Source organism: Acomys minous (assembly GCF_964271855.1).
Source record: "Acomys minous genome assembly, chromosome: 6".
In the NCBI taxonomy this organism is placed as follows: Eukaryota; Metazoa; Chordata; class Mammalia; order Rodentia; family Muridae; genus Acomys; species Acomys minous.
Window position 1 is genome coordinate 33137867 of NC_140487.1, and position 12699 is coordinate 33150565.

The 12699-nt window shown below is 37.1% G+C and overlaps 1 protein-coding gene across 1 annotated transcript in view; it reads left to right on the forward strand.

Annotated features, from left to right (window-relative positions):
• Positions 1–12699, forward strand: part of SEMA3C (semaphorin 3C) — a 159575-nt gene that overhangs the window by 140521 nt on the left and 6355 nt on the right. The window contains exons 14-16 of the mRNA XM_084787253.1: positions 1308–1349; positions 4600–4757; positions 10578–10645. Coding sequence (XP_084643379.1) covers positions 1308–1349; positions 4600–4757; positions 10578–10645 — 268 coding nt within the window. The remainder of the gene's footprint in view (positions 1–1307; positions 1350–4599; positions 4758–10577; positions 10646–12699) is intronic.

Here is a 12699-nt window from a genome sequence, read left to right on the forward strand (position 1 = left end):
TACAAACACTTCATTTTTTAATACTGAAGCATTGTTTTCAGTTATCGGGAAATGTTAATGAAGTGAGTTTGACACAAGTCTAAACATATATGTATGGAACAGCCATAGAGACATGTGCAGTTTTCTGAAGTAGTGAGAACTATGTATGGGCTGTTACATGATTTGCTCTGCTGTTATCATCAAGCAGAAGAAACTCAGTAGAAATGCAGTCAGCCACAATGCATGTGGGGCCATTATTCTAAAAGGTGTTTGAGCTTCCTTACTGATGCCTGTGTGGTTGCTGATACAATAGAGCCAAAAGCCACTGTTGGCAAATGAAGTAATTGCCTTTCATGGATTTGTGTCACATTTTTGAGGTGAGGTAAAAAATAATTGGGTGTGCATGATCTATTGTGATGGTCATGTAAGGATATAACGGATTTAGGGAGAAAATAATCCTTAGTTAAGTGTCATATAGACAAACTGCAGGAATATCAGTGTAGCTGTTAGAAGAACAGAACCACAGTCTCTTCTTTAGTCCTATATCCATGTTTCTGAAGGTATCTAGTTTCTTTAAGCTTAAAGTGAACTGAGAAACAACTCTAATAGTTTATTCAATGACTGTAAATTGTCCCACCTGTTGCTCATGTGTATGTGTGTAAACTATTTAAGGATACTTTGAATTACTGAGAGCGATACCACCATTTTTTCATTTTACATTTTTTACAAATATATACAATCCAAAGGAGCTGTAACAGTGGCAATAATTGAATTTAAGAGTTTGCCTGAATTATTACAGTCTTCAAGAATCATCATCAGCTTATGAGAAATTTACTTTAAGCTTAAAACTAATTGAAAATACTTAGGAAGTAAAGCTATCAAGTGGCTTTCAGAAGGATTAGTGTCGCAATAAATTCTTTCACAAGAAGCCCCCTTCTAACTGTACATGTCTTTGTTTCCACCAGTGAGAATGCAGTAGCATGGTTTAGCCCAATACATCTTTCCTAAACAACTCTTGTCAGCTTAACAATATCTCAGGCAGACTGAGTGGTGGAATGTCCCCTACCACCGCCTCCAAATACTTCTCTCAATTATCCCAATTGTCAATTTTCACTTTAATGCCTGCTATGATAAGTGTGTGATAATTGTACTTCTTTCAAGGTTAAGCACATGTTATACCACAAGTCTATCTGTAATTCCAGAGAGTCTATGCACTGACTGAGAAAGAAATATGACATTTGAATTTTTATGCAAAGCTTGAAGTTTTACGTGAAAAATTGCTTTTAAAAATCATAGGACCTACTAATGTACATTTTCTAATCTTTTAGAATCATGTTCCCATAACAACAATGAAAATCTCATCCAAAAAGGTAAGAACGAAGGCGTTTTTATGATCTTTCAAAGACAAAATATTATAATCAGGAAAATATGTTTTTTTACATTCTGAAAAATTAGTTTTACTATTACCAAACAACCATACAGAATCATCTCTGATATGATGTAGACCTCTATGTTTATTAGTGAAAATGATATGTTTATTTGCATAAAAGCTAATGAGAGCAGACAATAAATACAGAAAGGCATTCCAGCTCTTTGTATACGCTATACTCTCAGCTATTGTGGCGTGTTCACTATACTTGGAAAAAAAAAGCAACATTCTAAAAGAACTGAGCATGATTTTCAGCTACTGTAATATCAAGGCATCCTCAGGGGCTAGAATGAGTGATCCACCCACTTCTGCTTTTCTGCCACTGTTACTACTTTGAGGTAATTATTCAATGCTGTTTCTTAGAGTTGATATATGTCTACAGAATGGTTAATGTACCCTATTTTGGGGATGTGGATTTGGTAAAGGAGAGAATGATGGTGCTTATCAAGACTTTAGTTAATCTAATTTTCTTGAGCATGCAAATATTCAGTGCTCATGTGCAGAAGATGGTAAGTCATGCACCCCGCCCCAATTCCCAAAGCCCTAAGAGCTACCTCCCTAGAGTCAGTTGAATCACCTTCACATGTATTTAATGTGACTTGACTATAAACTACAGGCAAGTTGTTTAACTTCCCTGACTTAAGTCTCTACATCTAAAATGCAATGCCTTTCTCACAAATGATGTATGTAAATTGCCTAAAGTAAAAATGGAATAACTAGTGCTGTCTGTAAGAACCTTGGATGCTATTTTTCTTGGAACAGAAACTGAAGATTTTAGATGTTTGAACAACTGACTGTATAATTGCAGTGCCCTTTGCCATATCCAACGTACTAGACATGATGTGGTATTCATAGTTGCTCTTGTGCTCTTTTCACTTGACCAAATTTTATGAGAACAAATAAATATGACATAATGGAGTTAAAGATCTCATCTGTAAAAATGTTTGCATGGTGCCTAACAAACATTTTCCCAAGTAACATGAAGTCATTTGTCATTTTGCTAATGTCCTATGGAGCTGATCTCAAGTCAGAACTGTCTTTGAAGCCAGCAGGGAAGGCTTTTGTTTACGATGGCTTAATGGAAAGAGACAATATAGAAGCAAGATTCAAAGTCTTCACAGCCATTTGTGTGTCATAGTAGTCGTATATAAAATGGATATCTCAGCGTCTTTATAGGTCATGTGTTATGCTGGTTTCAACATTCTACACTGTAGATAGCTCAGAATGTTTCAGTGGAGCAGTGAGCATCGCAGCTAGGGGAGTGACTTTTCTGAAACGCCTTAGCTTCACTAAATACCGTGTTATTTTCTGAGGTTGGAAGACTATAATTTGTGAAGAGACTATCATAGGTGTTTAGTTTTCATGAGTTTGGTACTTTTCTTAGTACTCAAATTATTTAATCTTCTGTTTCTTGCATTCTTTTTTTTTCAATTTACTCTTGTTCCTGATTCCAAGAATATTGACATTACTAAAAAAAATTAAGGTATATAGAATAAAACTGTTTTTTACCTTTTCCTCAAATAAATTATTGTTAAAATATTTTAATGACTCTGACATTGACACTTGCCTCTCTCCTTTAGATATATATTTAGTTATGTAATAAACACTTACAGGGAATGGAACCAAGGGGTCTACTGCATACTAAGGATCCTACCACTGGGCTACATCCTGAGCCTTCTTTTCTAACTTTTCATTTTGTGACAAAGTCTTACTTAGTGCCCGCTGTAGCCTTGGGAAGCCACTCTAGCCAAGCTTTGAACTTGTCACTCTCCTGCTTTAACTTTTCAAGAAATTGAAATTACAGATCTGTGCCACAGGGCCCTGTACTTCGCCATTTATGTCCTGTGTTCTTGGGAGAATGACAATTGACGAAACACAGAATATGCTGCCATCTTCTCAGGATTTAAATATCTATATGGGAATTCATCAATTTCCAATAATTTCTCAAAATTCAATTGACTTGAATAAAATAGCAATATTAGACACAATACACTGGCATGATTCATGTGATTGGAACTGAAACTTACAGATTAATAGTCTGTTCATTGATATTTTCCTCTACTCTTGTAAATAATACAAATTCATTGTCAATTCACTTCCCAACATCTAGTCAGAACATTTTATTATCCCTATAACATTTTCATCTTAGAAGAACACTACAACACAAGTGCTCCTACATTACATAAAATTCTCAAATAATTAATAGAAATGTGTATTTACATTTTCTCAGTGTCTTACAACTGAAACGGGGTAAACTCTTATTTTTGACTTTGTTAGAGTAATAAAGATTGGTAGACAAAGGAGACATTTTCAGTCATGTTTCAGTGTAAACCCTTATATTAGGGCTGATGAAATGACTTACTACATGAGAATGCTTGCTATCCAAGCATTTGAACCTCACATTGCATTACAACATCCACATTAACTAGCAAGAAGTGGCCATGAGCATCACTGTACCACAAAGGGAGAGGATGGCTGGGATTTGCTAGGGCCAGGATATGTCCGGTTCAGTAACTTACTCAATGGAATATAGTAGAGTGTGAATGAGCAGGATACCCAGTCTCCTCCCCTGGCCTCTGCATGAATACACAGGTGCACATGCATGTGCATGTGTCACATAAATCCACATACAAGCAAAAATACACACATAAAAATAAACATTAATTTTTTCAGATAATCTAAACAATAGCTTTAATAAGCAATGTGTTCCTTTCAAACATGCATATTCAAATGTTTTCTCTTTACCTATGACTGAGTGTCTAGGACCTTTTTCTTCTAAACAAAAATGTTTTTTTTATTTCAAAATTGACTTGTGCTCTTGGACTTGAGACATCGGAAAGCTTCCTTGTGATTTGGTAGGATACAGTAGTCAAAGGGGAAAGAAAACATAATTATTTAATATGCAATATATTAGCTCAAACACTAGAGAACAGTAGATCCCAAAGTTTAAAGCAGGTTACCATTCTGTATGGCACACTGAGAGGTATTTTATTTTTTTTTAGCAGAAAGTGGTAATGTTATAGTGGTGTTAACATAAGAAAATTCTATTTATTTTGGCATTGTACTCTCTTTGCTTCTTGTTTTGAGTCTGTTTCTAAATGAATCCATGGGTTCGTGGCCATAAATACTGCTACAGCTAAAAAGTCTTTTTCTTTTACATCTGAAATAAATCATCCTGATTCTTCTCATAGCAACAGTTGTATGTGAGCTCCAATGAAGGCCTCTCCCAAGTGTCCCTGCACCGCTGCCACATTTATGGCACAGCCTGTGCAGACTGCTGCCTGGCAAGGGACCCGTACTGTGCCTGGGACGGCCACTCTTGCTCCAGGTTCTACCCGACTGGGAAGCGGTGAGTACCACACATTTGTGTGAAAATCCAAATGGACTCCACAGGGCAGTGCAGATGTGGATCAGTTCTGTGGCTGTTTTTATTTTAAAAGATAATGTGAAATGAAACCACGTTTAGCTCCACACAGCCTTTCAGGGAAGAAGATGTCGTACTTCAATATTTGAAGTGCTCTTTCCATACTTTTCTTCTTCATGGAGAAGTCAGGCTGAAGGACCCATCAAACATCTGAGATGGGATTTAAGCTCTATCTTCATACTAGCTAATGTGTGCCTCTGGTTTGTCCTCTAGGTCACTGTAGCCTTAAATTCCACACGGCGATGAGTGTCTATATTGCTTAATTGTCTTAGGACAAAGTTTTTACCCATAATATAATTAATAATTTAGATTAATTTCAAAAGCTAGTAGTTTGGATAGAACTGTGTATATCACTCTAGCCACAAGAACACTGTTCTAGGAAGGATACCCACATGGCTTGTTTGCAAAGCCTAGCAGCACAAGCTTCTTCCTATTTAAGGACTCAATGAGTGATTGCTGGGTAGGATAACAGTCTAAGTAAGGGGCCCTAGTCCCAGGTAAATTAAGTGCCAATTGGAGGGGATTTCCAGTAAAAAGCACTGATCAGATAGCAAAGAACATGCAGAACTCAGAGTTGGTTGAGATCCTGAATGTTTGCAATAGTTTTGAGATATAGGTTATAATAAATGAGGGCACCAAAACCTGTTTGAAGTTAGGGCCAGGAGAGAAAGAAAATGATGTCAGTCTTAAAAACCAATGAACTACCCATGAAAGCACCAGATGATTTTTAATTATATTAATTTTTATTATTTAAAACCATTTTTACATTTAAATATATTTTTACCATATTCTTCGCCTCCATCAAGTCTTTTCACAACCTCCTCCACCCATCAAACTTGAACTTCTTTCTCAAAAAACAAAACCTCAATACAACAATAGACCCTCTGAACCCGAGAAAACAGAATAAAACCATGCCCCCAAAGAAAGCAAATAAATGGAAAACTAAGAAAGTAACTAAATAAAAGCACACTCAAAAACTTTGGAATCCATCATAGATGGTTTTTAAGTTTTACAAGACTCCTGCCACTGAATTTTCATATCAAGGCCATCTTGACCCTTTTTGTATGCTAATTCACCAAATGTTTATTTTGTGACAAATGGATTTTAGGCATCGTTGTTGAAAATGGGTTTAAAATATGAAAAGGAACAACAGAAGAGTTTGAGTATAAAGCAATCTGAAGACAGAAAACACACAGAGAAGGCTGTGAATATGGCAAATAATTGCAAGGTCTCTGGATATGGGAAATAAAAGAGTGTTAACAATAAAGGCTACACAACATGTAGAATCTTTGGAAAGGTTGAAAGGATGATCTGAGAGGGCCATGGTGAGCACAGAGGAGGGAAACTAGGACAAAAATGTCAGAAGGTTAGCACCAAGACATCCTCAGGAGGAACAGGACTCCGGAAGGATGCTGAAGAACATGCAAGAGATAAACCAAAGCTCATGATGGAGCTTAGTAGGCCATGAGAGGAGAAGGGAGGCTGGAAAGAAGTCCGCAATGCCAGACAAGGTTGGACTTTATCAGCAATTTATCAGCACTCAGTCTTTTTGTTTACAATGGAAGTGAGGGTGACTGGGGGATTTGGAGGCCCATGTTGACACAATGACTCTTGGTTCCAAGCACCAGCTGGGTGTTGCTTTTCTTGGAGCACTGGCATTGGAAGCAGCTGGAACAGAATCAGGAGAATAAAGGATTTAGGGTTATTCTCTAGGTCCCATACAGGAATGGCTTACACGGGGATAGTAGAGGCAGAGGTGACAGAAGAGTGCTCTGAGCTGATACACTCACATAATCACTCTGTTGAAGTATTCAGTGTAGGACCTTGGAAAACTAAAGAATAAGAAAATTCCCAATTTCTCAAAACCAGAGTAGTAGAAAACATATATTGTTTGAGAATGAACCCTGAAATAGGAGCAGGCGTGAGGGAGAAAGAACACATTATACCAAGAACGTCTATGAGACTCTCCAATTTGTGTGTAGCATAGAGAAAGAAATGCAAATTTGGAGTAGAGAGCAGTGCCCTGGACTGGACCCCTTCTTTACAAGCATAGGGGCAAGGATGAAGGTTAAGGTTAAGGTTCGGGATCAGTCTTGCATCAGTGCTCAAAGACTTACTATTCTCCCCCATTAGCCGTAGCAGCTGGGCAGGAGGTCCTAGACTTCCATCAGCTTTCCTTCACTTTTAGATACGTATTCCTAGTCAATTGTTTCTATTTGAACCGGCTGAAGAGTTCAGAACCTGGGCACAGAGTGTGTGGAATTCAAATTTCAAACACAATCTCAAATAAATTTGATTTTTTGCAGCAACTGTTTTCAACAGTATGTGTCTTGTAGCTCTAAGTATAATAAAAGTAGTATTTTAAATGTGTTCCCACAGCTATTTGCCAGATGGTACATTTTTTTTTTTGCTGGTACAGGCGGTAAACCTTAAACCCCTACCCAGATCTAGCCAATGGACAGAACACTCTCCACAGTAGAGTGGAGAGTGGGATATGACTTTCTCACATACTCTGGTGCCTCACCTTTGACCATGTCCCCCAGAGGGGGAGACCTGGTGGCACTCAGAGGAAGGACAGCAGGTTACCAAGAAGAGACTTGATACCCTATGAACATATACAGAGGGAGGTAATCCCCCTCAGGAACAGTCATAGGGGAGGGGAATAAGGGGAAAATGGGAGGGAGGGAAGAATGGGAGGATACAAGGGATGGGATAACCATTGAGATGTAACAAGAATAAATTAATAAAGGAGAAAAAATAAAAATAAATTAAAAAAAAGAGCTCTAGAGCTAAGCATGGGGTCATTAGCACCAGAGTTGGAGCCCTTGACCTTTTACCCAGATTAATGGCAATGTTGGCTCATGATTCTTTCTAAAGAGCAAAGTGAGGTGGGGATTATAAACTGGATATAATCACCAGCCTATAGGTAAATCAGAACTCCTTCCTTGCAAAGACTTTGTCTGAGGCCTACAGGAATCTTTAGTTTTCACACAAGCAGTGATTCTCAATTAAAATTCCATTCCATGTGTGGAGCATCATTGGACATTGAGATTTATTTGAAATTTTGGATGTCTCTGAGTATGTTCACATGTTGTCTCACCTATTACAAATCCAGTTGCATTTTCTAAGATTCATGCTGAAACATCCTCACGCATTGCTCTTATGTCAGCACGCATTGTGAAATTAGTCATGGCTCATTATATACCAATTAATGAACCTATCTGAGATTTGGTTGCTCTTACCATATTGTGCTAGCATTAAATTATGTGTGCTGGGCTGAAAAATAAGTATCAACTATTTAAATAACTGTTTTCACTATATCTACCAGTTTCTTGGTTCTATGATGAAAACCTGTAAAATGCAAAATGCACGCAAACACACACAGTGGATAAGCTTACCAATATTTCCTTTTGGCTAGTGCAATACAAGTTTCTCTAAAACTATCTGTCTATACTGCTTAAATATTCCAATTTATTTCCAACTAAACATGCTGTGAAATATGTAAAGTATGTTTGTAGAATGAATTGATACAGGTTTCCCTATTGTTTTCCTTCAGACATTAAAAAGTAGTGGTGGAAAATACCATTTATAATATTTTAAGTATTAACTTTTTAAAATTAGTGTTATCTGGCATTATTCTCTTGGAATTATCTGTCTGTAGCAAATACTACATAGATGAATTAATGTAACTAAAACAAAAATATAGCCTTTGTATGTAAGCAGAGAAACACAGCCAGAAAGCAACAGAAAGAAGAATACATTCACACAACAACATTAAATATTGGCTCCACGGTTTCTTTCTTATAACTTGGTACATAAACAATATATACTTTTTGTTCACCACTTGGAAGCATCTAAAATATCTGTGTGTATCAATATTGTAGTGTACTTTCTAATGCTATTCATCCTGAATTCAGGCAGATAGTTAGAAAATGTAAGATAGGGTAACCAGTTCAATTTTTATAAATATCCTTTCTGTGGAAGTAGAAAATGATTTCATTGTTTATCCAAAAGAATTGAGAATAATGGTGCCAACTCCCCAATCCTACATGTAATGTAATATCACACTGCTGAGCAGCACGGCTCTGTGACGCTCCAGGAATGCATCAAGGGAACGGACACACACCAAGGGCTCTCGCTGATCTCATTTAGAAAGAGCAATATCAAGGTTTTCTATTTGAATGTCTGGACGTTGATGTGGCAGGCTCCCTTCGCCTAGCTTGAGTGGTTATATACTGTGAACAAGAAACACCCCATAGTGCTGGCTACAGGACAGTACATATACACACTGTGGATAGAGTGAGTGTCTAGAAGGCTAAAAGTGATCAGGTTAACCATAAGAACACTCACAAAGTACTGTTTGAGTATACATTCTTAGGCTCAACAGTAGTAAAAAAAAAAAAAACAAATACTTGGCAATAAAACTGTACATGGAACTTGTCTTTAAAAGGATGCTCATTGTTTTTCTTTACCGGAGAGTGACTGGTACTTCCACTCTGTGTGTAATGCTATACAGATGTGTAACTGAATGCTACAATTCATATACTAATAGTTGATAAAAAAAATAAATGTGACCATAAAGTATTTACCATTTTCAATAATTTTAAAATTAGGTTTTCAAATCATGAATGACTGAGATTAGTATTCCTTTGTATGTTTAATAATAACTGTGTACATTTTTATTTTTGTTAGTTTTGTTCAATCTGTTATCATCATGCTAAAATATTAGGAATTAACATTTAATTGAACCAAGTGGTATTCTCACTCATAAGTCATTTAGCTGTGTGCCCCCAATATTTAAACTGAGTACCCGCACGGCTTCTCGGTGTAGTCATGTGCAGCCAACTACTCTCTTTGGTTTATTCTTTTCTGTTGTGAAATTTAAAGTAGGAGAACTCATGGACATGAGCATCACAGAATGAAATCCTTAATGAACAAATACTATAAAATTTATGTAACTAATTTTCCATTTATAAGGATTATAGCTTGAGTTGTGAGATGCTTTTTCCATTGGTATTGTTGTTTATAGGGTAAGGCAGTATAATTTTATCTCATTTTCTAGAAGATTTCATATGTGCCCATATAACATTAAATATGCTATTGTACTACACACACACACACACACACACACACACACACACACACACACACATATTCATGAGAAAAATACAGCAAATATGGAAAAATTGCATATAAACATTTTAGAAATCACTCTATGTATATACCCATTTTTGGAAACCTGAAAATCTTTTAAGTGTATTTTTCTTTGTATTCAGAAATACTACTTAGCTTTTTAAAAAAAAAAAAAGCTTAAAACATCTATAGGACACTGACGTTTAAACAAAAAGCATGTTTCTTTAAAGAAAACTTTTATAAAAAGAAAAATGCTGTTGAGTTTATTGTTTAGCAGTTTTCATTTTAGTTCATTGTGGATTGATAACTGTGCAATAAAATTTAATACAGTCATTTAGAAAATCTAACCTCTACTTTGTGAGTGATAAGAACTAGGAATTTTGTGGCTGCCTGCTCACAGATGACAGAAGAGAGAGACTGACTAGTTATAGATTAGACGTAGGCCGCTTATCACTGGTGACGGCCAGCACTGTGAGGTCAGGTAGCTGAGTGAGGTAACGAGACGCTTCCATTCGCTTTCCAAATTAAAGGTCAGGTTTAAACAGGGGTGTTTTTAACGTGGAATAGCTGTCATTAATGCCTAATCCCGTTGATGTTTCTCTGCACTTACAGAAGGAGCCGAAGACAGGATGTAAGGCACGGGAATCCACTGACTCAGTGCCGCGGCTTCAATCTCAAAGGTATGAGAAGAGCAAGTGTTTATTACGATGCAAACAGCGGCGCTCCCGTTTCTCTTCTACCAGGGGATCTCCACCCAAGCAATTCACTTAGAAATGCGTCATCCTGAGTCTGTAAAATATTTCTTAGTGCTAATTAAATTTAACTACTATTCGTGTGAACACTGACACACACACACACACACACACACACACACACACACACACGGCTGCTCTGAAGCATGTGGCTGCCACTGTGTGTGCGGGTAGGTCTCTATACAGATGGCAAACACAGATTATCTTAGCTTCTTAGTTCTTTCTACAGCAAAAGAGTTACTTTTGAAATTTGCTGACAAACAACACAACAAACATTATTTTATAGAAGGAAATAGACACAAAGTACTCGTGATTTAAATTATTTTGAACCATAGACCTCCCTGCTAGAACATTCACACTGCTTGACCATCTGCCAGGCTTCTTACGAGGCTTATTGTCTCACAAACGCAACCACTGCCTGTACTGAATATTAAATCCTCTCCTATTCCCTACTGCCTGACCATAACCGTCCTACCGTATTAAAAGTTTGCTCATTCTTGATGCTTTTATGGTGGAATCACATGGGATCTGTGATGTTAGGCGTAGTTCTTTCCATGGTTTCAAAGTTCCTTTACTCTTTAACAGGTATATGAATTTTTATTATTTCTGAAATTAATTATTTGTAGCACATTTTGCTTATCTATTCATGCCTGTCTAGAGACCCGCTTCTACAAACACAGAGAATAATCCTTCAGAGATCCAGGCTGAGACTCAATTCTAGCCTGCCCTGTCTTAAAGTTAACCCAGCCCCTTCCTCCTTATCCTGACTAGGAGATGCCATGATAATCCTTTCCTTGCACCCCACGCAGCTCTTCCTCCTCGCTCACCTGGTGCTCCAGGCATATGATTTTAAAGATAAAATTATGTGCACATTTGTATATTATACAGTTTATAAAATTAAAACAACCACAGTATCTGAAGAGAAGAGTGTGGGCACAGGTCTGTGGCCCCAGCCCAGTGTTCAGGGCTGTGGGGCAGCATTCCCCTGACTGCTCAGTCTACCTGAGCTAGAGATGCAGACTGACATTTACCACCCATGTGAGCCTGGGCCTTCTTGAGTTAAGAACATCACTCCTGTTCCTTATTTAATTAACTCCGAGATATAACTCCAAGGTAGATTTTTGTTTCATTGTTTCATACATCTAATTCAGGGATGATATGCAGTTTGCCATTTGCTGCTAGTCATGGAGTAATTTTTATAAAACATAATGTCAGTTACTGCTTATAATGCCACTTGTCACGGGGATGAGAATGGTGGTACTTGATGTAATGCCAAGTAGCCAGGCTGATTTAGCCTTGAGCTTTGGTTCAAGTGCTTTCTTGGGATTATCTCGTACATTGTTTAAAATCTGTACCCACATTGATTTCTATCCCCAACTTATAAATAAAGCTTTCTGCTCCTGTTTTAACATCTGCCTGATTTCACTAAGTGTTTTATTTTCCATAAAACATTAACTAAAAAGTTTTTAAATGTTATAATCTATGTTTTAGAAATGAATAAAATGAACACAGAGGTGGTTCAAGAAACTTGTCTCATGTTGGGTAGCCAGTGAGTATGATTTCATGGATAGCATAAGCTAAGGTCCCATTTTGCCTGACACTTCACACTGCATTTACAGTGTGTTATCTTTTATATATGCATATTGTAAATATACAGCTATTGTACATATTGTAGTATTTTTCATGGCTTATGGCCTTACTTTTCATAATTGAAAAAAATCTCACTAAAATATTATAATAATTAGATAATTAATGCTATGTTACAATACTCACTACAGAACAGTAAATGTTAGATAATTTTGTAGTGTGTCTTTTACTTTGCATTTTAAAAAGGCGCCTCGCCCTACAGAAGAGTTTGCTCATTCAATTGTCCCTCCTCCCTTATGGTGCGAGGCATCCCGAGCACAATCTGAGAGACAGAAATGTTCATCGAGAAGAGTAACCTCTAAAATCAATTCTCTTTCCCATTCCACCTGACTTGA